The following is a 25,022-nucleotide window of genomic DNA, read 5'->3' as shown; positions in this document are numbered from 1 at the left end:
CATGAAAAGATATAATAAAATATTTGCAAAAATGTGAGGGGTGTACTCACTTTTGTGAGATACTGTATATATGCGTGTGTATATGTATATATATATATATATATATATATATATACACACACATATATATACATACACACACACACATACATGTATATATATATGTGTGTATGTATGTGAGTGTGTGTATATATATATATATATATATATATATATATATATATATATATATATACTCCAAATAAGTGCACTCTCACTTGCCAAACCAAACACAGACCAGGGTGCTTAACAAAATATTCAATCTGGACAAGGATAAGCACTCTGGATTTAAACACAACAAATTATTTATTTGGCAGTGACGTTTCGGGGCATTCACATTCAGACAACCCAAAATGTGATACAAACAGTGTTAAAAAATGAATCAAACCCCTCCCCCATCAAGTTTCAGCCAATCATAATACATCAAATCAAATCAATAGGAGATGTATGTTAACAAACAATTATACTTCTGTATAATACCAGCAAAATATACAGTATTAATAAACGTGTGTAGTATCTATAGCTATTGTGAAATAAGTGTATGTCAGTGACAATGTATTGAGTGGATATGCAGCGTAATCAGAATCAGCATGTAATTAAATCTGCCCTCTGCAGCACACACTGTTATCACCATAACAGGCATAAGATTAACTTAATAAAATAGGGAGATACGGCTTACTTTTTAAAATCATCCAGCAGAATATAACATCCGCCATTCACTACCACGCTAAACCCAGCGTGGTCTGAGGGGGCGTGTTTTCATCCGGGGTATCATCAAAACTGTGCAATGAGCGTAATGTCCCAATCACTGCTATACGTTGCCATGGCAACATGCCATGACGAAACAGCTTGCACCAAAGCGAGGCTATCATGTATAAGCCAGCAACATGTCGCCATGGCAACCCTACAAACAATCGCACGGACTTATATACAAAGATCTAATCAGCCAGCTTGGCGGAGAACTTAATCTTAATCAGGCACTGTTAGTAACTGTGCAATTTAAGGAAGTCATTACATACCTTCTTAGTAAATGGCTATCTAAAAGCTGACAAAATTACCAGCTGTCAAATGGCAGCGGATATTTAGAATAAAGCTGAGTGATAAATAATAAAACAAGCAGGGAACCTCAAGGGCCATAGTGTATACATATAATAGAATCTAATGGGGATCTATATATGAAAAATCAGGCATAATGTTAGCTACATGTCATCAAATCTGAGATCTAGTAAGAATTCATATTTATAATAAGCTGTCTATTCTATTATTGATAACCCACACACTCCAACTGTCTAGTTACTACTGTTTTGGAAGGTTCTTTTTCTACTGGCTATTGCTTCGGCATGCAGTGTCTTCGAGTTGGCGGCCTTGCAATGTCGATCTCCTTACCAGGTTTTTGATGCCGATAAGGCTGTCCTTCACACTGGGTTGGGATTTCTCCCTAAGGTTGTGTCTGATCGCAACATAAATCAGGAGATTGTAGTTCCTTCCCTGTGTCCTAACCCTTCTTCCTCAAAGGAAAGGTTACTTCATAACTTGGGTGTGGTTCGAGCTTTGAAATTTTATCTTCAAGCTACAAAGGATTTCAGATATCCTACTGTTCCTTGTTCCCTTGGCAGAATGACTAGGGGATGAGGGGTGTGGGGGAGGTATTTAAGCCTTTGGCTGGGGTGTATTTGCCTCCTCCTGGTGGCCAGGTTCTGTATTCCCACAAGCAATGAATGAAGCCGTGGACTTTCCTCGTACAGATGGAAATGAAATAATCAGGTAAGCATAATTTTAGGTTTTTTTTTCCATGCAAAAGATTGTTAATTTGTTGCCATTTCATATATATTACAGAAGCTTCGACTTCCACATCCTTTTAACTCTTCAATACAATGAACAGTTCCTTCAGCAGTAAGTCATACCAAATAAATTAATGACATGTTGTACTGGTTATTTGCTGGTTCAAGCTTGCATAATAACACAATTGCTTGACCTAGAAGTGCTGCATAGAATACAACAAACATTTATAGAAACTTTGTACCGAGTCTGTTTTTATTTGTTGCAACCTACTAGAAAACAAATTAAAAACAATCTAGAGACAGAGAATTGTAATTTGAAATAAAAGGTTGATCAAAGATTTCTTAATGTTCATTATTAGGTATATTGCTTATTCAATTAATAATACTCATGAAGTAAAAATAATGTTATTTGTGAAAAGATTTCAGAAATCCACCATTAAGAATTACCAAAAAATATTTTTTGTTACATTACATTTATACACGGTTTATTTTTTACAAAGAGTTGGATACTTTAGAATGGAATATGGCACAGTCAGGCCAAGTCATCATCTTCCCGTGGACGCTTGCGTGGGTTTGATGGAGATTTTGTTTTTCTTGCTTCTGTTTTGGAAACTTCAATATCACGAAAACCTTGATGCTACAAAATAAAACAAAAATACATTATTTTCTTGTGAAGTCTCTTTAGCACTAGCCAATTTTTTATAAAAAAAAAATCTGTCTTAAAATGACAGGGCGGGCCGTGGACTCGTCGTACCATAGAAGAAATTAATTTATCAGGTAAGCATAAATTTACTTTTCTTCTATAAGGTACGACGAGTCCACGGATTCATCCTTTACTTGTGGGATACAATACCAAAGCTACAGGACACGGATGAACGGGAGGGACAAGACAGATGGCTAAACAGAAGGCACCACTGCTTGAAGAACTTGTCTCCCAAAAATAGCCTCCGAAGAAGCAAAAGTATCAAATTTGTAAAATTTGGAAAAGGTATGAAGCGAAGACCAAGTCGCAGCCTTAAAAATCTGTTCAACAGAAGCATCATTTTCAAAAGCCCAAGTGGAAGCCACCACTCTGGTAGAGTGAGCTGTAATTCTTTCAGGAGGCTGCTGTCCAAACGGATGATGCTTTTCAGCCAAAAAGAAAGAGAGATAGCCGTAGCTTTTTGACCTCTACGTTTTCCAGAATAGACAACAAACAGTGAAGATGTTTGACGGAAAACTTTGGTCGCTTGCAAGTAAAACTTCAAAGCACGAACCACGTCCAAGTTGGGCAACAGACGCTCCTTCTTAGAGGAAGGATTAGGACACAGAGAAGGAACAACAAATTCCTGATTAATATTCCTATTAGTAACAACCTTAGGAAGGAATACAGGTTTGGTACGCAAAACCACCTTATCAGCATAGAAAACAAGATGAGGCGAGTCGCATTGCAATGCAGATAGTTCAGAAACTCTTCGAGCCGAAGAGATAGCAACTAAAAACAGAACTTTCCAAGATAGAAGCTTAACATCTATGGAATGCATAGGTTCAAACGGAACCCCTTGAAGAACTTTAAACCTGTTGCTCCGCCTTGCAGTTTGAATTTAGTTTTTAAACACAGGCTTGATTCTAACTAAAGCCTGACAGAACGACTGACCGGCTGGAACATCTGCCAGACGCTTGTGCAGTAAAATTGATAAAGCAGATATCTGTCCCTTTAAGGAACTAGCTGATAGGACAAAATCCTAGGAATCCTGATCTTACTCCATGAGTAGCCCTTGGATTCGCACCAATAAAGATATTTATGCCATATCTTATGACAAATTTTCCTAGTGACAGGCTTTCGAGCCTGAATCAAGGTATCTATGACCGACTCAGAGAAACCGCGCTTGGATAAAATCAAGCGTTCAATATCCAGGCAGTCCGCTGCAGAGAAACTAGATTTGGATGCTGGAACGGACCCTGAATCAGAAGGTCCTGTCTCAGTGGCAGAGTCCATGGTGGAAGAGATGACATGTCCACCAGGTCTGCATACCAAGTCCTGCGTGGCAATGCAGGTGCTATCAAAATCACCGAAGCTCTCTCCTGTTTGATTCTGGCAATCAAACGAGGAAGGAGAGGAAATGGTGGAAACACATAAGCCAGGCTGAACAACCAGGGTACTGCTAGAGCATCTATCAGTACTGCCTGAGGATCCCTTGACCTGGACCCGTAACAAGGACGTTTGGAGTTCTGACGAGACGCCATCAGATCCAATTCTGGTGTGCCCCATTGCTGAATCAATTGTTCAAACACCTCTGGATGGAGTTCCCACTCCCCCGGATGAAAAGTCTGACGACTTAGAAAATCCGCTTCCCAGTTCTCCACTCCTGGGATATAGATTGCAGATAGATGGCAAGAATGAGTCTCTGACCATCGAATTATTTTGGTAACCTCTATCATCTCTAGAGAACTCTTTGTTCCCCCCTGATGATCGATATATGCTACAGTCGTGATATTGTCCGACTGGAATCTTATGAATCTGGCCGAGGCCAGCTGAGGCCACGCCTGAAGCGCGTTGAATATCACTCTCAGTTCTAGAATATTTATTGGTGGGAGAGCCTCCTCCTGAGTCCACAAACCCTGTGCTTTCAGGGAATTTCAGACTGCACCCCAGCCCAATAGGCTGGCGTCCGTCGTCACTATGACCCACGCTGGCCTGCGGAAACACATTCCCTGGGACAGATGATCCTGTGACAACCACCAAAGAAGAGAGAGTCTCTGGTCTCTTGATCCAGATGTATCTGAGGAGATAAATCTGCATAATCCCCATTCCACTGTTTGAGTATGCATAGTTGCAGTGGTCTGAGATGCAAGCGAGCAAACGGAACTATGTCCATTGCCGCTACCATTAGTCCGATTACCTCCATACACTGAGCCACTGACGGCCGAGGAATGGAATGAAGAGCTTGGCAGGTGGTTAAAATCTTTGATTTCCTGACCTCTGTCAGAAAAATTTTAATGTCCACCGAATCTATCAGAGTTCCCAGGAATGAAACTCTTGTGAGAGGGATAAGTGAACTCTTTTTTACGTTCACCTTCCACCCGTGAGATCTTAGAAAAGCCAACACGATGTCCATGTCAGACTTGGCTAGTTGGTAAGTCGACGCCTGAATTAAGATATTGTCCAGATAAGGTGCCACTGCTATGCCCCGCGGCCTTAGAACCGCCAGAAGGGACCCTAGCACCTTTGTGAAAATTCTGGGAGCTGTGGCCAACCCGAAGGGAAGAGCAACAAACTGGTAATGCTTGTCCAGAAGGGCGAACCTGAGGAACTGGTGATGGTCTTTGTGGATAGGGATGTGTAGATACGCATCCTTTAAGTCCACGGTGGTCATATATTGACCCTCCTGGATCATTGGTAAAATAGTCAGAATGGTCTCCATCTTGAAAGATGGGACTCTGAGGAATTTGTTTAGGATCTTGAGATCATAAATCGGTCTGAAGGTTCCCTCTTTTTTGGGAACCACAAACAGATTGGAGTAAAACCCCTGCCCCTGTTCTGTTTTCGGAACTGGGCGGATCACTCCCATGGTATATAGGTCTTCTACACAGCGTAAGAACGCCTCTCTTTTTGTCTGGTTTGCAGACAATTGAGAAAGATGGAACCTCCCCCTTGGAGGAGAATCTTTGAAATCTAGAAGATACCCCTGGTTTACAATTTCTAAAGCCCAGGAGTCCTTAACGTCTCTTGCCCAAGCCTGAGCAAAGAGAGAAAGTATGCCCCCTACTAGATCCGGTCCCGGATCGGGGGCTACCCCTTCATGCTGTCTTGGTGGCAGCAGCGGGCTTCTTGGCCTGTTTACCTTTGTTCCAAGTCTGGTTAGGTCTCCAGACTGACTTGGATTGAGCAAAATTCCCCTCTTGTTTTTCTTATTTGTCTTATCCTGAGGAAGGGCATGGCCTTTCCCTCCAGTGATGTCTGAAATGATCTCTTTCAGTTCAGGCCTGAATAGGGTCTTACCTTTGAAAGGGATGGCTAAAAGCTTAGATTTTGATGACACATCAGCAGACCAGGACTTAAGCCATAACGCTCTACGCGATAAAATGGCAAAACCTGAATTCTTTGCCGCTAATTTAGTCAGTTGAAAAGCGGCATCTGTAATTAAAGAATTAGCTAGCTTGAGAGCCCTAATTCTATCCAGAATATCATCTAATGGGGTCTCAACCTGAAGAGCCTCCTCCAGAGCCTCAAACCAAAAAGCAGCTGCAGTAGTTACAGGAACAATGCACGATATAGGTTGGAGAAGAAAAACCTGATGAACAAATATTTTCTTTAGGAGACCCTCTAATTTTTTATCCATAAGATCTTTGAAAGCACAATTGTCCTCAATAGGTATAGCTGTACGCTTAGCCAGGGTAGAAATAGCTCCCTCCACCTTAGGGACCGTCTGCCACGAGTCCCGCATGGTGTCTGATATGGGAAACATTTTCTTAAAAGTAGGAGGGGGAGCGAACAGAATACCTGGTCTATCCCACTCCTTATTAACAATGTCCGAAATCCTCTTAGGGACCGGAAAAACACCAGTGTAGGCAGGAACCTCTAGAAATCTGTCCATTTTACACAATTTCTCTGGAACTAAAATAGGGTCACAATCATCCAGAGTCGCTAAAACCTCCCTGAGCAACAAGCAGAGGTGTTCTAGTTTAAATTTAAAAGCTGTCATCTGAGTCTGTCTGAGGGAACATCTTTCCTGAATCAGAAATCTCTCCCTCAGACAGCAAATCCCTCATCCCTAACTCAGAACATTGTGAGGGTACATCGGATATGGCTAATAAAGCGTCAGAGGGCTCAGCATTTGTTCTCACACCAGACCTACTGCGCTTCACCTGCAATCCAGGCAGTTTAGATAAAACCTCTGTGAGGGTAGTATTCATAACTGCGGCCATATCTTGCAGGGTGAAAGAATTAGACGCACTAGAAGTACTTGGCGTCGCTTGTGCGGGCGTTAATGGTTGTGACACTTGGGGAGAATTAGATGGCATAACCTGATTCCCTTCTGACTGAGAATCATCCTGCGACATACTTTTAGTAGCTAAAATATGTTCTTTGCAGTTTATTGACCTTTCAGTGCATGATGGACACATTCTAAGTGGGGGGTTCACAATGGCTTCTAAACATATTGAACATTGACTTTCCTCAATGTCAGACATGTTGAACAGGCTAGTAATGACTACAAACAAGCTTGAAAACACTTTATTTAGTGAAATAAACAACAATCTTAAAAAACCGGTACTGCGCCTTTAAGAGAAAAAAAGCATACACGTTCTGCAAAACTGCTTTAAAATGCACCAATCTTTTCAAATTTTTGATATCAGACTCAATTTGTGTAGTTAAGGTTGCCCCACAAGAAAAACAAACATTTAACCCTTTATTGTGCAAACTGGATTGATAAGGCCTAAATCCGGAAAAAAACACCTCCAGCACCTCACCACAGCCCTGCTGTGGCGCCTACCTGCCCTCAGGGATTGGAAAAATGGGGTTAAAGCTTCAATTTGGCCCAAAACTTCCACAAGGGCCCTCCGGAGTTGGAGCTTGCTGCTTGCTAAGTGAATACAACTGCGCATCTGAGGTGCGAAAATAGGCCCCGCCCATCTCACTCAATGTCTTTACAGCCTCAAAGAACCGCACCAGACTAGCCATGTGGGTTCTGAGACCCAAAAAATAAGCCAAGTGTACCCTCAATAAAGTTGCCAAAAAAAACATAATTTATGTAAGAACTTACCTGATAAATTCATTTCTTTCATATTAGCAAGAGTCCATGAGCTAGTGACGTATGGGATATACATTCCTACCAGGAGGGGCAAAGTTTCCCAAACCTTAAAATGCCTATAAATACACCCCTCCCCACACCCACAATTCAGTTTAACGAATAGCCAAGAAGTGGGGTGATAAAAAAGGAGCGAAAGCTTCAAAATAAGGAATTGGAATAATTGTGCTTTATACAAAAAAATCATAACCACCACAAAAAAAGGGTGTGCCTCATGGACTCTTGCTAATATGAAAGAAATGAATTTATCAGGTAAGTTCTTACAAAAATTATGTTTTCTTTCATGTAATTAGCAAGAGTTCATGAGCTAGTGACGTATGGGTTAATAAATACCCAAGATGTGGAACTTCCCCGCAAGAGTCACTAGAGAGGGAGGGATTAAATAAAGACAGCCAATTCCGCTGAAAAATAATAATCCACAACCCAAATCAAAAGTTTTAATCTCAATAATGAAAAAAACTGAAATTATAAGCAGAAGAATCAAACTGAAACAGCTGCCTGAAGTACTTTTCTACCAAAAACTGCTTCAGAAGAAGAAAACACATCAAAATGGTAGAATTTAGTATAAGTATGCAAAGAAGACCAAGTAGCTGCTTTGCAAATCTGATCAACAGAAGCTTCATTCCTAAACGCCCAGGAAGTAGAAACTGACCTAGTAGAATGAGCCGTAATTCTTTGAGGCGGGGATTTACCCGACTCTACATAAGCATGATGAATCAAAGACTTTAACCAAGACGCCAAAGAAATGGCGGAGGCCTTCTGACCTTTTCTGGACCCAGAAAAGATAACAAATAGACTAGAAGTCTTTCTAAAATCTTTAGTAGCTTCAACATAATATTTTAAAGCTCTTACTACATCCAAAGAATGTAAAGATCTCTCCTTTGAATTCCTAGGATTAGGACACAATGAAGGAACAACAATTTCTCTACTAATGTTGTTAGAATTCACAACCTTAGGTAAAAATTTAAATGAAGTCCGCAACAATGACTTATCCTGATGAAAAATCAGAAAAGGAGATTCACAAGAAAGAGCAGATAACTCAGAAACTCTTCTAGCAGAAGAGATGGCCAAAAGGAACAGAACTTTCCAAGAAAGTAATTTAATGTCCAGAGAATGCATAGGTTCAAACGGAGGAGCTTGTAAAGCCCTCAGAACCAAATTAAGACTCCAAGGAGGAGAGATTGACTTAATGACAGGTTTGATGCGAACCAAAGCCTGTACAAAACAATGAATATCAGGAAGATTAGCAATCTTTCTATGAAAAAGAACAGAGAGAGCAGAGATTTGTCCTTTCAAGGAACTTGCAGACAAACCTTTATCCAAACCATCCTGAAGAAACTGTAAAATTCTAGGAATTCTAAAAGAATCAAGCGTTCAATTTCCATACCTTCAAATTTAATGATTTGAGATCCTGATGGAAAAAAAGGGCCTTGAGATAGAAGGTCTGGTCTTAACGGAAGAGTCCACGGTTGGCAACTGGCCATCCGAATGAGATCCGCATACCAAAACCTGTGAGGCCATGCTGGAGCCACCAGCAGTACAAACGAACGTTCCATTAGAATTTTGGAAATCACTTTGGAAGAAGAACTAGAGGCGGAAAGATATAGGCAGGATGATAATTTCAAGGAAGCGACAACGCGTCCACTGCCTTTGCCTGAGGATCCCTGGATCTGGACAGATACCTGGGAAGTTTCTTGTTTAGATGAGAGGCCATCAGATCTATTTCTGGAAGTCCCCAGATTTGAACAATCTGAAGAAATACCTCTGGGTGAAGGGACCATTCACCCGGATGTAACGTCTGGCGACTGAGATAATCCGCTTCCCAATTGTCTACACCTGGGATGTGAACCGCAGAGATTAGACAGGAGCTGGATTCCGCCCATACAAGTATTCGAGATACTTCTTTCATAGCCTGAGGACTGTGAGTCCCACCCTGATGATTGACATATGCCACGGTTGTGACATTGTCTGTCTGAAAACAAATAAACGATTCTCTCTTCAGAAGAGGCCAGAACTGAAGAGCTCTGAAAATTGCACGGAGTTCCAAAATGTTTATTGGTAATCTCGCCTCCTGAGATTCCCAAACCCCCTGCGCTGTCAGAGATCCCCATACAGCTCCCCAACCTGACAGACTCGCATCTGTTGAGATCACAGTCCAGGTTGGACGAACAAAAGAGGCCCCTTGGACTAAACGATGGTGATCTATCCACCACGTCAGAGAGTGTCGTACATTGGGATTTAAGGATATTAATTGTGATATCTTTGAATAATCCCTGCACCATTGGTTCAGCATACAAAGCTGAAGAGGTCGCATGTGAAAACGAGCAAAGGGGATCGCGTCCGATGCAGCAGTCATGAGACCTAGAATTTCCATGCATAAAGCTACCGAAGGGAATGATTGAGACTGAAGGTTTTGACAGGTCTGAAACCAATTTCAGACGTCTCTTTTCTGTTAGAGACAAGGTCATGGACACTGAATCTATTTGAAAACCTAGAAAGGTTACCCTTGTCTGAGGAATCAAGGAACTCTTTGGTAAATTGATCCTCCAACCATGTTTTTGAAGAAACGACACAAGTTGATTCGTATGAGATTCTGCAGAATGTGAAGACTGAGCAAGTACCAAGATATTGTCCAAATAAGGAAATACCGCAATACCCTGTTCTCTGATTACAGAGAGAAGGGCACTGAGAACCTTTGAAAAGATCCTTGGAGCTGTTGCTAGGCCAAACGGAAAAGCCACAAACTGGTAATGCTTGTCTAGAAAAGAGAATCTCAGAAACTGAAAGTGATCTGGATGAATCGGAATATGAAGATATGCATCCTGTAAATCTATTGTGGACATATAATGCCCTTGCTGAACAAAAGGCAGAATAGTCCTTATATTTACCATTTTGAATGTTGGTATCCTTACATAACGATTCAATATCTTTAGATCCAGAACTGGTCTGAAGGAATTCTCCTTCTTTGGTACAATGAATAGATTTGAGTAAAACCCCAGACCCTGTTCCAGAACTGGAACTGGCACAATTACTCCAGCCAACTCTAGATCTGAAACACATTTCAGAAATGCCTGAGCCTTCACTGGATTTATTGGAATGAGAGAGAAAAAATCTCTTCGCAGGCGGCCTATACCTATATAGGACTAGGTTCCTCCATCTTTAAAGCGATTAAAACTTCTTTAAGTAAAGAGCGAATAAATTCCATTTTAAATAAATATGAAGATTTATCAGTGTCAATATCTGAGATAGAATCTTCTGAACCAGAAAAAACCTTCATCAGAAACAGACAAATCAGAATGATGATGGTCATTTAAAATTTCATCTGAAAAATGAGAAGTTTTAAAAGACCTTTTACGTTTACTGGAAGGAGGAATAACAGACATAGCCTTCCTAATAGATTTAGAAACAAATTATTTTATATTAACAGGAACATCCTGAACATTAGATGTTGAGGGAACAGCAACAGGTAATGGTATATTACTAATGGAAATATTATCTGCATTAGCAAGCTTATCATGACATTCATCACAAACTACAGCCGGAGGAACAGTTACCACAAGTTTACAACAAATGCACTTAACTTTGGTAGAACCAACATCAGGCAGCGACTTTCCAGAAGTAGATTCTGATCCAGGGTCAATCTGAGACATCTTGCAATATGTAATAGAAAAAACAACATATAAAGCAAAATTATCAAATTCCTTAAATGACAGTTTCAGGAATGGGAAAAAATGCCAATGAACAAGCCTCTAGCAACCAGAAGCAATGAAAAACAAGACTGAAATAATGTGAGAAAAAGGTGGAGACAAGAATGACGCCCACATTTTTTAGCGCCAAAAAAGACGCCCACATTATTGGCGCCTTAAATTTTTCGGCGCCAAGAATGACGCCACATCCGGTGACACCGACATTTTTGTCGCAAAACGTAAAAAAAAAAGACGCAATCACGAACAACTTCCGGCGCCAAGTATGACGCCGGAAATGATTAAAAAAATTTTGCGCCAAAAAAGTCAGCGCCAAGAATGACGCAATAAATTGAAGCATTTTCAGCCCCCGCGAGCCTAACAGCCCACAGGGAAAAAAAAAGTCAATTGAAACAATTTTTAAGGTAAGAAAAAAAATTGATTATTCATATGCATAATCCCAAATAATGAAACTGACTGTCTGAAATAAGGAATATTGATCATCCTGAATCAAGGCAAATATAAGTTTAAAGACATATATTTAGAACTTTATATATAAAGTGCCCAACCATAGCTTAGAGTGTCACAAAAAATAAGACTTACTTACCCCAGGACACTCATCTACATATAGTAGATAGACAAACCAGTACTGAAACGAGAATCAGTAGAGGTAATGGTATATAAGAGTATATCGTCGATCTGAAAAGGGAGGTAAGAGATGAATCTCTACGACCGATAACAGAGAACCTATGAAATAGATCCCGTAGAAGGAGACCATTGAATTCAAATAGGCAATACTCTCTTCACATCCCTCTGACATTCACTGCACTCTGAGAGGAAAACCGGGCTCCAGCCTGCTGCGAAGCGCATATCAACGTACAAACTTACTTCACCACCTCCACGGGAGGCAAAGTTTGAAAAACTGAATTGTGGGTGTGGTGAGGGGTGTATTTATAGGCATTTTAATGTTTGGGAAACTTTGCCCCTCCTGGTAGGAATGTATATCCCATACGTCACTAGCTCATGGACTCTTGCTAATTACATGAAAGAAACGTTATTGCCCAAAAAACGTTAACAGCACTCCCAGTTCACAAAACGTTTGCCCACAAACATTCAAAAACTCAGTGTCAACCATTTTTTAATTAGCCCCTTATGCAAGCTTAGTAATGCCCTTCTATAGCTCTTAGGATTACTGCTTACCCTTACCCTCATGGGGATACTGTCAGCCTTTCTGAAATACACAGTCTCTCTAGAAAAAATGAATGAACATACCTCACTGCTATATAGCATGAAAACGTTCCTCACACTGAAGTTTCTTGTACCCCTCAGCCTCTGTGGGAACTGCTCTGGATCTTAGAGACAAATGCTAAGATCATCATCCTCCAGGCAGAAGTCTTCATCCATCTGCTGCCTGAGAGTAAATAGTACACACCGGTACCATTTAAAACAAAAAACTTGCTTGAAGAAATTAAAAACTAATATTTTATCACCTCTTTCACTTTACCCTTCCTAGTACTTAGAGTAGGCAAAGAGAATGACTGGGGGGTGGAGCTAAGGGAGGAGCTATATAGACAGCTCTGCTGTGGTGCTCTTTGCCACTTCCTGTTAGCAGGAGGATAATATCCCACAAGTAAAGGATGAATCCGTGGACTCGTCGTACCTAATAGAAGAAAATGAATTATGCAAAGTAAAATAATCATAACGCATATGGTATATGATAAAGTAAATACATATTAAATATAATATGATTTTGGAATTTTTGTCCTTGATAAAGAAGCATAGATCAGTTTATGAATTTCAGATTTCCCTAAGTGTCTTCTTCTTCTTAGGATGCAATGTGGTTGTCCAAGATGGACATGTTTGTGTTTTCTTGGTAATTTTCTGGCCTTGATCTATGCCAGCTTGTTGAAGTTCATGGTATGCAGAGATCATGTAGACAAACTGTGTGAAATCCTAACAGGTATGCTCAAATGGTTTTGTTATTTTTCAGCTTTTGGGTTAAAGGTCTCTATTAAACTTTTGTTTATAAGAGGGAAGAAAGTGGTTTCCACGTGGCCTAGGTCTGAGCTTGACAATTGTTGGGTGTCATGTCTGCTAGAAAATACAATGTGGAACCATTAACCAAGAGGTTAAATCACTAGGTCGGTGTGTAACAGTAAAAGCATATACAGAATATATTTTAATAAAGATTTTTTTTTTTTATTATGCTCCCAGGTACAAATCTACAGGTAATTAATATAGAACACTGCTTGCGCTATAAATGTTTAGGAAATAGACCAGCACCACAGTAAAAATAAGTCCCTATAACCTAGTAACAAAATAGTCCAACAGCAAATCAAATACTATGGGCGCCTAAAAGGCAAGTCTTAAAGGGACCTATAACACCTTCTAAAAAATGTTTAAACGGGCACAGCAGTCAGGTGATGTGCATGACAGATAATTGTATAAATAAAGTTAAGAGAAGGATTATCAGAATGCTCCCTCACTGTAGTGCTAATCGAGTGCTGTATAAACATCATATGTGCCTCATATTTATAAAAATAAACATTCAGTTTGTGCATGCATTGTTTTAAAATCAAAGCACTAAAAAACTTTTCCTAGGTTAGAAATTCTTCTGCACTATTGAGTACACAGCTAGAGGAATCTTTGTGTTTTAATAGCAAGCTACACGGGGAGGAGGAGAGACATGCTTTGTGTAAAGGCACCTGAATAACGCTGTTTATACATTTAAGTAGAAGATTTATGCAGCAAGCTAGTAGCTACACCGGGAGGAGTGGGAAGCAGGGGCATGTTCCTTGTGAAGGCAGCTGAATAACGCTGTATACATTTTAGTAGTTAGAAGATTTATGCACTTACTGCAATAGCAAGCTACACCGGGAGGAGTGGGGAGGAGGGGCATGCTCCGTGGGAAGAAGGCAGCTGAATAACACTGCATATACATTTTACTTCAAAAGACAATAAGCCATTAAAAAGATGCTTACACACTTAGTTCATAAATCTTCTAGTAAAATGTATATACAGCGTTATTCATCTGACTTCTTCCCACAGAGCATGCCCCTCCTTCCTCTTCCCCCTCCTCCCCATGTAGCTTGCTATTAGCAAAAACAAACATTCCAGACGTGCACTCACGCAGAAAAACATAATTTATGTAAGAACTTACCTGATAAATTCATTTCTTTCATATTAGCAAGAGTCCATGAGCTAGTGACGTATGGGATATACATTCCTACCAGGAGGGGCAAAGTTTCCCAAACCTTAAAATGCCTATAAATACACCCCTCACCACACCCACAAATCAGTTTAACGAATAGCCAAGAAGTGGGGTGATAAGAAAAAAGTGCGAAAGCATAAAAAATAAGGAATTGGAATAATTGTGCTTTATACAAAAAAATCATAACCACCACAAAAAAGGGTGGGCCTCATGGACTCTTGCTAATATGAAAGAAATGAATTTATCAGGTAAGTTCTTACATAAATTATGTTTTCTTTCATGTAATTAGCAAGAGTCCATGAGCTAGTGACGTATGGGATAATGACTACCCAAGATGTGGATCTTTCCACGCAAGAGTCACTAGAGAGGGAGGGATAAAATAAAGACAGCCAATTCCTGCTGAAAATAATCCACACCCAAAATAAAGTTTAATGAAAACATAAGCAGAAGATTCAAACTGAAACCACTGCCTGAAGTACTTTTCTACCAAAAACTGCTTCAGAAGAATAAAACACATCAAAAATGGTAGAATTTAGTAAAAGTATGCAAAGAGGACCAAGTTGCTGCTTTGCGAATCTGATCAACCGAAGCTTCATTCCTAAACGCCCAGGAAGTAGAAACTGACCTAGTAGAATGAGCTGTAATCCTTCGAGGTGGAGTTTTACCCGACTCGACATAGGCATGATGAAATAAAGATTTCAACCAAGATGCCAAAGAAATGGCAGAAGCTTTCTGGCCTTTTCTAGAACCGGAAAAGAAGACAAATAGACTAGAAGTCTTTCGAAAAGACTTAGTAGCTTCAACATAATAATACAAAGCTCTAACAGCATCCAAAGAATGCAATGATTTCTCCTTAGAATTCATAGGATTAGGACATAATGAAGGAACCACAATTTCTCTACTAATGATGTTAGAATTCACAACCTTAGGTAAAAAATTCAAAAGAAGTTTGCAGCACCGCCTTATCCTGATGAAAAATCAGAAAAGGAGACTCACAAGAAAGAGCAGATAATTCAGAGACTCTTCTGGTAGAAGAGATGGCCAAAAGAAACAAAACTTTCCAAGAAAGTAATTTAATGACCAAAGAATACATGGGTTCAAAAGGAGGAGCTTGAAGAGCCCCCAGAACCAAATTCAAACTCCAAGGAGGAGAAATTGACTTAATGACAGGTTTTATACGAACCAAAGTTTGTACAAAACAATGAATATCAGGAAGATTAGCAATCTTTCTGTGAAAAAGAACAGAAAGAGCAGAGATTTGTCCATACAAGGAACTTGCGGACAAACCTTTATCTAAACCATCCTGAAGAAACTGTAAAATTCTCGGTATTCAAAAAGAATGGCAAGAAAAATGATGAGAAAGACACTAAGAAATATAAGTCTTCCAGACTCTATAATATATCTCTCTAGATACAGATATACAAGCCTGTCACATAGTATCAATCACAGAGTCAGAGAAACCTCTTTGACCAAAACTCCATACCTTAAAATTTAAGGATTTGAGATCCTGATGGAAGAAAGGACCTTGCGACAGAAAGTCTGGTCTTAACGGAAGAGTCCACAGCTGGCAAGAGGCCATCCGGACAAGATCCGCATACTAAAACCTGAGAGGCCATGCTGGAGCTACCAGCAGGACAAACGAGCATTCCTTTAGAATCTTGGAGAATACTCTTGGAAGAAGAACTAGAGGCGGAAATATATAGGCAGGATGATACTTCCAAGGAAGTGATAATGCATCCACTGCCTCCGCCCGAGGATCCCGGGATCTGGACAGATACTAGGGAAGTTTCTTGTTTAGATGAGAAGCCATCAGATCTATTTCTGGGAGTTCCCACATTTGAACAATCTGAAGAAATACCTCTGGGTGAAGAGACCATTCGCCCGGATGCAACGTTTGGCGACTGAGATAATCCGCTTCCCAATTGTCTATACCTGGGATATGAACCGCAGAGATTAGACAGGAGCTGGATTCTGGCCAAACCAAAATTCGAGATACTTCTTTCATAGCCAGAGGACTGTGAGTCCCTCCTTGATGATTGATGTATGCCACAGTTGTGACATTGTCTATCTGAAAACAAATGAACAACTCTCTCTTCAGAAGAGGCCAAGACTGAAGAGCTCTGAAAATTGCACGGAGTTCCAAAATATTGATCGGTAATCTCACCTCCTGAGATTCCCAAACCCCTTGTGCCGTCAGAGACCCCCACACAGCTCCCCAACCTGTAAGACTTGCATCTGTTGAGATTATAGTCCAGGTCGGAAGAACAAAGAAGCCCCCTGAACTAAACGATGGTGATCTGTCCACCAAGTCAGAGTGTGTCGTATAATCGGTTTAAAGATATTAATTTAGATATCTTTGTGTAATCCCTGCACCATTGGTTCAGCATACAGAGCTGAAGAGGTCGCATGTGAAAACGAGCAAAGGAGATCGCATCCGATGCGGCAGTCCTAAGACCTAAAATTTCCATGCATAAGGCTACCAAAGGGAATGATTTTGACTGAAGGTTTTGACAAGCTGATATCAATGTTAAACTTCTCTTGTCTGACAAGGACAGAGTCATAGACACTGAATCTATCTGGAAACCTAAAAAGGTTACCCTTGTCTGAGGAATCAATGAACTTTTTGGTAAATTGATCCTCCAACCATGATCTTGAAGAAACAACACAAGTCGATTCGTATGAGATTCTGCAAAAATGTGAAGACTGAGCAAGTACCAAGATATCGTCCAAATAAGGAAATACCAAAACCCTGTTCTCTGATTACAGACAGAAGGGCACCGAGAACTTTTGAAAAAATTCTTGGAGCTGATGCTAGGCCAAACGGTAGAGCCACAAAACTGGTAATGCTTGTCTAAAAAGAGAATCTCAGAAACTAAAAGTGATCTGGATGAATCGGAATATGCAGATATGCATCCTGTAAATCTATTGTAGACATATAATGCCCTTGCTAAACAAAAGGCAGGATAGTCCTACAGTTACCATCTTGAATGTTGGTATCCTTACATAACGATTCAATATTGATAGATCCGGAACTGGTCTGAAGGAATTGACCTTCTTTGGTACAATGAAGAGATAGAATAAAACCCCAGCCCCTGTTCCAGAACTGGAACTGGCATAATTACTCCAGCCAACTCTAGATCTGAAACACATTTCAGAAATGCTGAGCCTTTGCTGGGTTTACTGGGACACGGGAAAGAAAAAAAAATCTCTTTGCAGGAGGCCTTAACTTGAAGCCAATTCTGTACCTTTCTGAAACAATGTTCTGAAACCAGAGATTGTGAACGGAATTGATCCAAATTTCTTTGAAGAAAACGTAATCTGCCCCATACCAGCTGAGCTGGAATGAGGGCCGCACCTTCATGGGTACTTAGGAGCTGGCTTTAGGTTTCTATAAGGCTTGGATATATTCCAAACTGGAAATGGTTTCCAAACTGATACCGCTCCTGAGGATGTTCCTTGTTGTGAGGAAAGGAACTAAAACGATTATTAGACCTAAATTTACCTTAGATTTTTTATCCTTTGGTAAAAAAGTTCCCTTCCCTCCAGTAACAGTTGAGATAATAGAATCCAACTGAAAACCGAATAATTTATTACCCTGGAAAGAAAGGGAAAGCAAAGTTGACTTAGAAGACATATCAGCATTCCAAGTTTTAAGCCATAAAGCTCTTCTAGCTAAAATAGCTAGAGACATATACCTGACATCAACTCTAATGATATCAAAAGATGGTATCACAAATAAAATTATTAGCATGTTATAGAATAATAATAATGCTATAAAATTATGATCTGTTACTTGTTGCGCTAAAGCTTCTAACCAAAAAGTTGAAGTTGCAGCAACATCCGCTAAAAATATAGCAGGAGTAGAGACAGCCCCATTAACCTTAGGGATTTTGTCCCAAAAAACTCTAATCTGTCAGATGGCACAGGATATAATTGCTTAAAACGTTTTAGAAGGAGTAAATGAATTACCCAAATTATTACATTCCCTGGAAATTACTTCAGAAATAGCATCAGGGAGAGAAAACACATCTGGAATAACTACAGGAGATTTAAAAACCTTATTTAAACGTTTAGATTTAGTATCAAGAGGACCAGAATCCTCTATTTCTAATGCAATTAATACTTCTTTAAGTAAAGAACGAATAAATTCCATCTTGAACAAATACAAAGATTTATCAGCATCAACCTCTGAGACAGAAACCTCTGAACCAGAAGAACCATTATCAGTATCAGAATGATGATGTTCATTTAAAAATTCATCTGAAAAAAGAGAAGTTTTAAAAGACTTTTATGTATACTAGAAGGAGAAATAACAGACATAGCCTTCTTAATGGATTTAAAAATAAAATCTCTTATGTTATCAGGAACACTCTGAAAATTAGATGTTGACGGAACAGCAACAGTTAATGTAACAGTACTAAAGGAAATTTTATCTGCATTAATAAGTTTGTCATGACATGCAATACAAACAACAGCTGGAGAAACAGATACCAAAAGTTTATAGCAGATACACTTAGCTTGGTAGCTCCAGCACCGGGCAGCGATTTTCCTGAAGTATCTTCTGACTCAGTTGCAACGTGGAACATCTTGCAATATGTAATAGAAAAAACAACATATAAAGCAAAATTGATCAAATTCCTTAAATGACAGTTTCAGGAATGGGAAAAAAATGCCAGTGAACAAGCTTCTAGCAACCAGAAGCAATAAATAATGAGACTTAAATAATGTGGAGACAAAAATGACGCCCATATTTTTTAGCGCCAAATAAGACGCCCACATTATTTGGCGCCTAAATGCTTTTGGCGCCAAAAATGACGCCACATCCGGAACGCCGACACTTTTGACGCAAAAAAAACGTCAAAAAATGACGCAACTTCCGGCGACACGTATGACGCCGGAAACAGAAAAAAAATTTTGCGCCAAAAAAGTCCGCGCCAAGAATGACGCAATAAAATGAAGCATTTTCAGCCCCCGTGAGCCTAACAGCCCACAGGGAAAAAGTCAAATTTTTTAAGGTAAGAAAAAATGATTGATTCAAATGCATTATCCCAAATATGAAACTGTCTGAAAAATAAGGAATGTTGAACATCCTGAGTCAAGGCAAATAAATGTTTGAATACATATATTTAGAACTTTATAAAAAAGTGCCTTACCATAGCTTAGAGTGTCACAGAAAAGCTTACTTACTTACCCCAGGACACTCATCTACATGTTGTAGAAAGCCAAACCAGTACTGAAACGAAAATCAGCAGAGGTAATGGTATATATATAAGAGTATATCGTCGATCTGAAAAGGGAGGTAAGAGATGAATCTCTACGACCGATAACAGAGAACCTATGAAATAGACCCCGTAGAAGGAGATCATTGCATTCAAATAGGCAATACTCTCCTCACATCCCTCTGACATTCACTGCACGCTGAGAGGAAAACCGGGCTCCAACCTGCTGCGGAGCGCATATCAACGTAGAATCTAGCACAAACTTACTTCACCACCTCCATAGGAGGCAAAGTTTGTAAAACTGATTTGTGGGTGTGGTGAGGGGTGTATTTATAGGCATTTTAAGGTTTGGGAAACTTTGCCCCTCCTGGTAGGAATGTATATCCCATACGTCACTAGCTCATGGACTCTTGCTAATTACATGAAAGAAAAGTTTTTTAGTGCTTTGATTTTAAAACAAGGAATGCACAAACTGAATGTTTATTTATATAAATATGAGGCACACATGATGTTATACAGCACTCGATTAGCACTACAGTTAGAGAGCAATCTGATAATCCTTCTCTTAACTTTATTTATACAATTATCTGTCATGCACATCACCTGACTGCTGTGCCTGTGAGCAACGTGCGTTACAACATGGCAGCACACATAGCAGCATTGAGCTCATATCACCATTCTGATTGACAACACTCTTTTTGAATATACTGGGGGTAAGCTGCACAGACTGGCTAAAAATACTTTATTACTAAATTTGGAGTACATTTATGAATTTACAGCAGAAGTTAGTTGGCAGAATATGCAGCAGGTGTTTAGTGTCCCTTTAAGAACATATATGCCTATTTATAGTAGATATGTCTATTTAAAAAGTAAATATAAATATTTATACCAGTCTATGCAATGAGTAATATAATAAATTTAATTAAAAGAAATATATATAATGTAACAATAAAAAATCTGACATGAATTCATAGATACTTAAAATCCTATAAAAACAATAATGTACAATTGGGGATATATAAATCAATACGGTCTGTTTTTTAAATATATCACCTCTTTTTAAATGTATGACCTCTGCTGCAGACAGGGTTATAAACAGTGATTTGAGCAGTATATTGAGCAATGCATACAATAATATGAGTATGAGTATATTTGATGATATTTGGTAAATATTTTTTACAAAGTTCCAGCTAAGTTTGCTATCTTCAGTTAGATCCAATATCTATATGATCAAATGTTTATATGATCCAGCAGGTTTGCACATAGTATAGTCAAGAGAATGGGAAAAGATTGGTACCTTATTCACTCAGGAGCTCCAAGTATTTGTATTCCTGGAGTGGTGGTTATACCACCTGAAACAAACAGCTCTGGGAACCCAATGGGGTGAAAAGAAGAAAGCCGCCGAGCTCCTCTCCTCTGCACATCCTGGAATTCCACCCTCAGCTGTATGTGCTTTCGTTCAACTTCAACAACGCGTTTCAGCTCTCTACGGAGCCTTTGTCAAGCCTTGACAAAGGCTCCGTAGAGAGCTGAAACGCGTTGCCGGATCTTCTTTCACTTCGTTTTTTGGTCACCAGGAGACACCATACTCCAAGAAACACGGAAGTTGAACGAAAGCACATACAGCTGAGGGTGCAATTCCAGGATGTGCAGGGGAGAGGAGCTCGGCGGCTTTCTTGTTTTCACCCCATTGGGTTCCCAGAGCTGTTTGTTCCAGGTGTTATAACCACCACTTCAGGAATACAAATACTCGGAGCTCTTGAGTGAAAAAGGTACCAATATTTTCCCATTCTCTTGACTATACTATGTGCAATCTTGCTGGATCATATAAACATCGGATCATATAGATACTGGATCTAATTGAAGATAGCGAACTTTGCTGGAACTTTGTAAAAAATATTTACCAAATATAAACAAATATACTCATACTCATATTATTGTATGCATTGCTCAATATACTGCTCAAATCACTATATAACCCTGTCTGCAGCAGAGGTCATACATTTAAAAAGAGGTGATATATTTAAAAAACAGACCATATTGATTTATATATCCCCAATTGTACATTATTGTTTTTATAGGATTTTATGTATCTATGAATTCATGTGAGATTTTTTATTGTTACATTTTACATATTTCTGTTAATTAAATTTAATTATATTACTCATTGCATAGACTGGTGTAAATATTTATACTTACTTTTTAAATAGACATATCTATTATAAATAGGCATATATGTTCTTAAGACTTGCTTTTTAGGCACCCATAGTATTTGATTTACTGTTGGACAAATCTACAGGTGCAATAATGCTTATGCTCATGTATGGTAAAACCAGGGGTTTATTATCTATGTAAAAAAAATGGAAATATTTCAAGCAAATACTGTCTTTTTAACAATGATCTAAACTAGAAACAGGTACATGTTTTCATAGCCTTTGCTATTTCTATGTTGCATTTTATGGAAAGGCACAGCATTTAAAATATATTAGTAACCTAGGGTAATACTTTGTGCTACAGTGAGCATTTCATATTTATGTGTATGAGAAATATTACTTACTGTTATTTGATATGGTACAGAAGCCTCCTTCTGACTTGGTGATTTATACAAGGTTGCAAACCTTTACAAATAAAAAAAGAAAAATGCATTATAAGTTTATTGGATTGGGGTTTAATGACATCACCAGGAGAAAAAGCAGAAACGTGAGGCTTTAAAACAGACTCAAAACTTTTTGATATTGTAATATAAAATGTTTAATTATGCATACATTAAAAAATAAAAAATAACTTTGAAATATTTTTTTATTTTGCAACCCCTTTTGCGATTATAGATTTTCTATTCCGGACATTAGATATTCACACAGCAGACTTCACAAGACTAAACCTGCCACCTATCTCTCTGTAATTGGTCTCAACAAAGGTGTTACAAACAATGCAAGTTTTGTTAAGAAAATGACTGTGGCTAGCCTCGTCTATTCCAGTAATAATTGGCTTCTCCTAGGCAAGTGGTGGAGCTAGTTTGGCTATTTAAAAAAAACAAATGCAGGCAAAACGGTGTTAATTTATTAATATTTGACTAGTGTTTTAATTTACTGCAAGACTAAAGAAAAACATGATTTATGCGTATCTGATACATTTCTTTATTTCATGGTGGTGAGAGTCCACAATCCATTACTCCTGGGAATTACTCTTCCTGGCCACTAGAAGGAGGCAAAGATTACCACCAAACTCCAAGAGCTCTGTAAAACCCCTCCCACCTTACTGAAAACTAGTCTGACATATAGCCAAGCAAGAAAGGTAGGAAAAGGAATAAGAGCAAAATAATAGGAGCAGGGAAACAAGAGAAATCATCAACAAAAAATAACAGGATGGGGTCTTGTGGACTCTCACCATCATTAAATAAATGTATCAGGTAAATATAAATTAAGTTTTCTTTCATACAGATGGAGAGAGTCCACAATCCATTACTCCTGGGAACTAATACCCAAGCTGTGGAGTCCATGATTAATGATAAATAAGGGCGAGACCAAAACCCCCCATCTTTTTTCACAGAGAAACCAAGTCCACAATCCAAAAATAAATTTAAAAGAACTTTTCTTTTTTTTCTGTTTAAATATGCACTTTAAAAGACTTAAAGGCAAAAACAAATTATCCTGAGACTACTGCTTGAAGAACTTTCCTGCCTCAGAAGAAGCAAAAACATAAAAATTGTAGAATTTAGTAAAAGTATGCAAAGAAGACCAAGTAGCTGCCTTGCAAATGTGGTCAACTGAAGCCTCATTCTTGAAAGCCCAACAAGTGGCAATTGATCTGGTAGAATGAGCAGTAATCTGCTTAGGTGGAGGCTGTCCCAATTCCAAGTAAGCTTTATGGAGAAGATTCAACCAAGAAGACAAAGAAACAGCAGTAGCTTTCTGTCCTTGCTTAGAACCAAAAAAAAGGGACAAACAAACAAACAAACTAGAAGTTTGTCTGAAATCCTTAGTATCATCTACATGATACTTCAGGGCTCTAACAACAACAAAATTCTAATAAGCCTCCCTGAAGACTGGATTAGGACACAAAGAAGGGAGAACAATTTAGGACTTATATTATACGAAGACACAACCTTAGACAAAAAGTCAAACTTGGTTCTTAAAACTGCCTTATCCAGACGAAAAAGAGATAAAAGGAGTATCACAGGAAAGATCAGAAAATTCAGAAACTCTCGGCTAGAAAAGAAACAAGAATTTCCAAGAAAGAAGCTTAATATCCACCTTATGCAAAGTTTCAAATTCAAATGGAGGAGCCTGCAGAACCTTCAAAAATAAATTTAGATTCCAAGGTAGAGAAATTGGCTTAATAACAGGCTGAATAAGTGCCAAAGCCTGAACAAAAACCATGAATGTCAGGAAAATTAGCAAATCTGCCCTTTCAAAGAACTGGCAGATAAGCCCTTATCCAAGCCATCCTGTAAGAACTGCAAAATCCTAGGAATTGTAACAGAATGCCAGGAAACCCCATGCTCCATACACCAAGAAATAAAGATCTTCCAGCCCTTATGATAAATGTTCATTGTCACAGGCTTACTAACCTGGATCAGAGTCTCAACCACAGAATCTGAAAAAAAACCTCTACCTAAAAACTAACTGTTCAATTTCCATGCCATAAAGCTTAGAGACTTGAGATCCGGATGGAAAAACAGACCTCAAGATAGAAGGTCTGGCCGCAGAGAAAGAAGCCATGGAGGGCAACTGGACATCTTCACTAGATCTGTATACCTGTCAGGGTTTCACCCTGCTTTTGTTATTTGCTGCTGGCTGACATTTTTACTCACCTGTCTCTCTCTTCGCCTGCTGCAGAGTGTGTAATGCTGCTCACTTCACCTAGGCGCCCTGTTATGGCTATACTGGAGAACATCATCAGTGAGAGACATGTGGCAGTCCCAGAATTATGATGTCATCACTTACTATTTTTTTTTTATTTATTTTTTTATATGATTTTTATTGGAGGTTCAAAATAAGGCATACATAAATATCAAACAGTGACAAATGAAAGCAACACAGTGTTTGCATAAAATAAGACAGTGTCAAGCTGACAATGAATACATCAAAAAATAAGTTTAAAGAGAATAATATACTAGCAGTGTGCCAAGTGATAAGCGCACCTCCTAAGAAACACAAGAGGCCACTCTTGGGCCCCAGAAATATAGAAAAAAAATCACAGGAGGTTACCTTTGATCAAAGGAGACCACTCTTGGGTCCCAGATGACTGACCTAATTTTTAAATTTTTATATATGTACATAAAAAAAAAACAAGACACT

The 25,022-nt window shown here is 39.0% G+C and overlaps 1 protein-coding gene across 2 annotated transcripts in view; it reads right to left on the bottom strand.

The window, feature by feature from the left end:
• Nucleotides 1-2,044: 2,044 nt before the first annotated feature.
• Nucleotides 2,045-25,022, bottom strand: part of RAD51C (RAD51 paralog C) — a 233,238-nt gene continuing 210,260 nt past the window's right edge. For both annotated transcript variants that reach the window (XM_053707381.1, XM_053707382.1), the window contains 2 exons: nt 22,280-22,340; nt 2,045-2,457 (listed from right to left, as the gene is read on the bottom strand). In XM_053707381.1, the coding sequence (XP_053563356.1) occupies nt 2,353-2,457; nt 22,280-22,340 (166 nt within the window). In that variant the 3' untranslated portion in view covers nt 2,045-2,352. The remainder of the gene's footprint in view (nt 2,458-22,279; nt 22,341-25,022) is intronic.

Source organism: Bombina bombina, chromosome 3, assembly GCF_027579735.1.
Source record: "Bombina bombina isolate aBomBom1 chromosome 3, aBomBom1.pri, whole genome shotgun sequence".
Taxonomy (NCBI): domain Eukaryota; kingdom Metazoa; phylum Chordata; class Amphibia; order Anura; family Bombinatoridae; genus Bombina; species Bombina bombina.
This window is presented reverse-complemented; position numbering and strand designations above follow the sequence as displayed.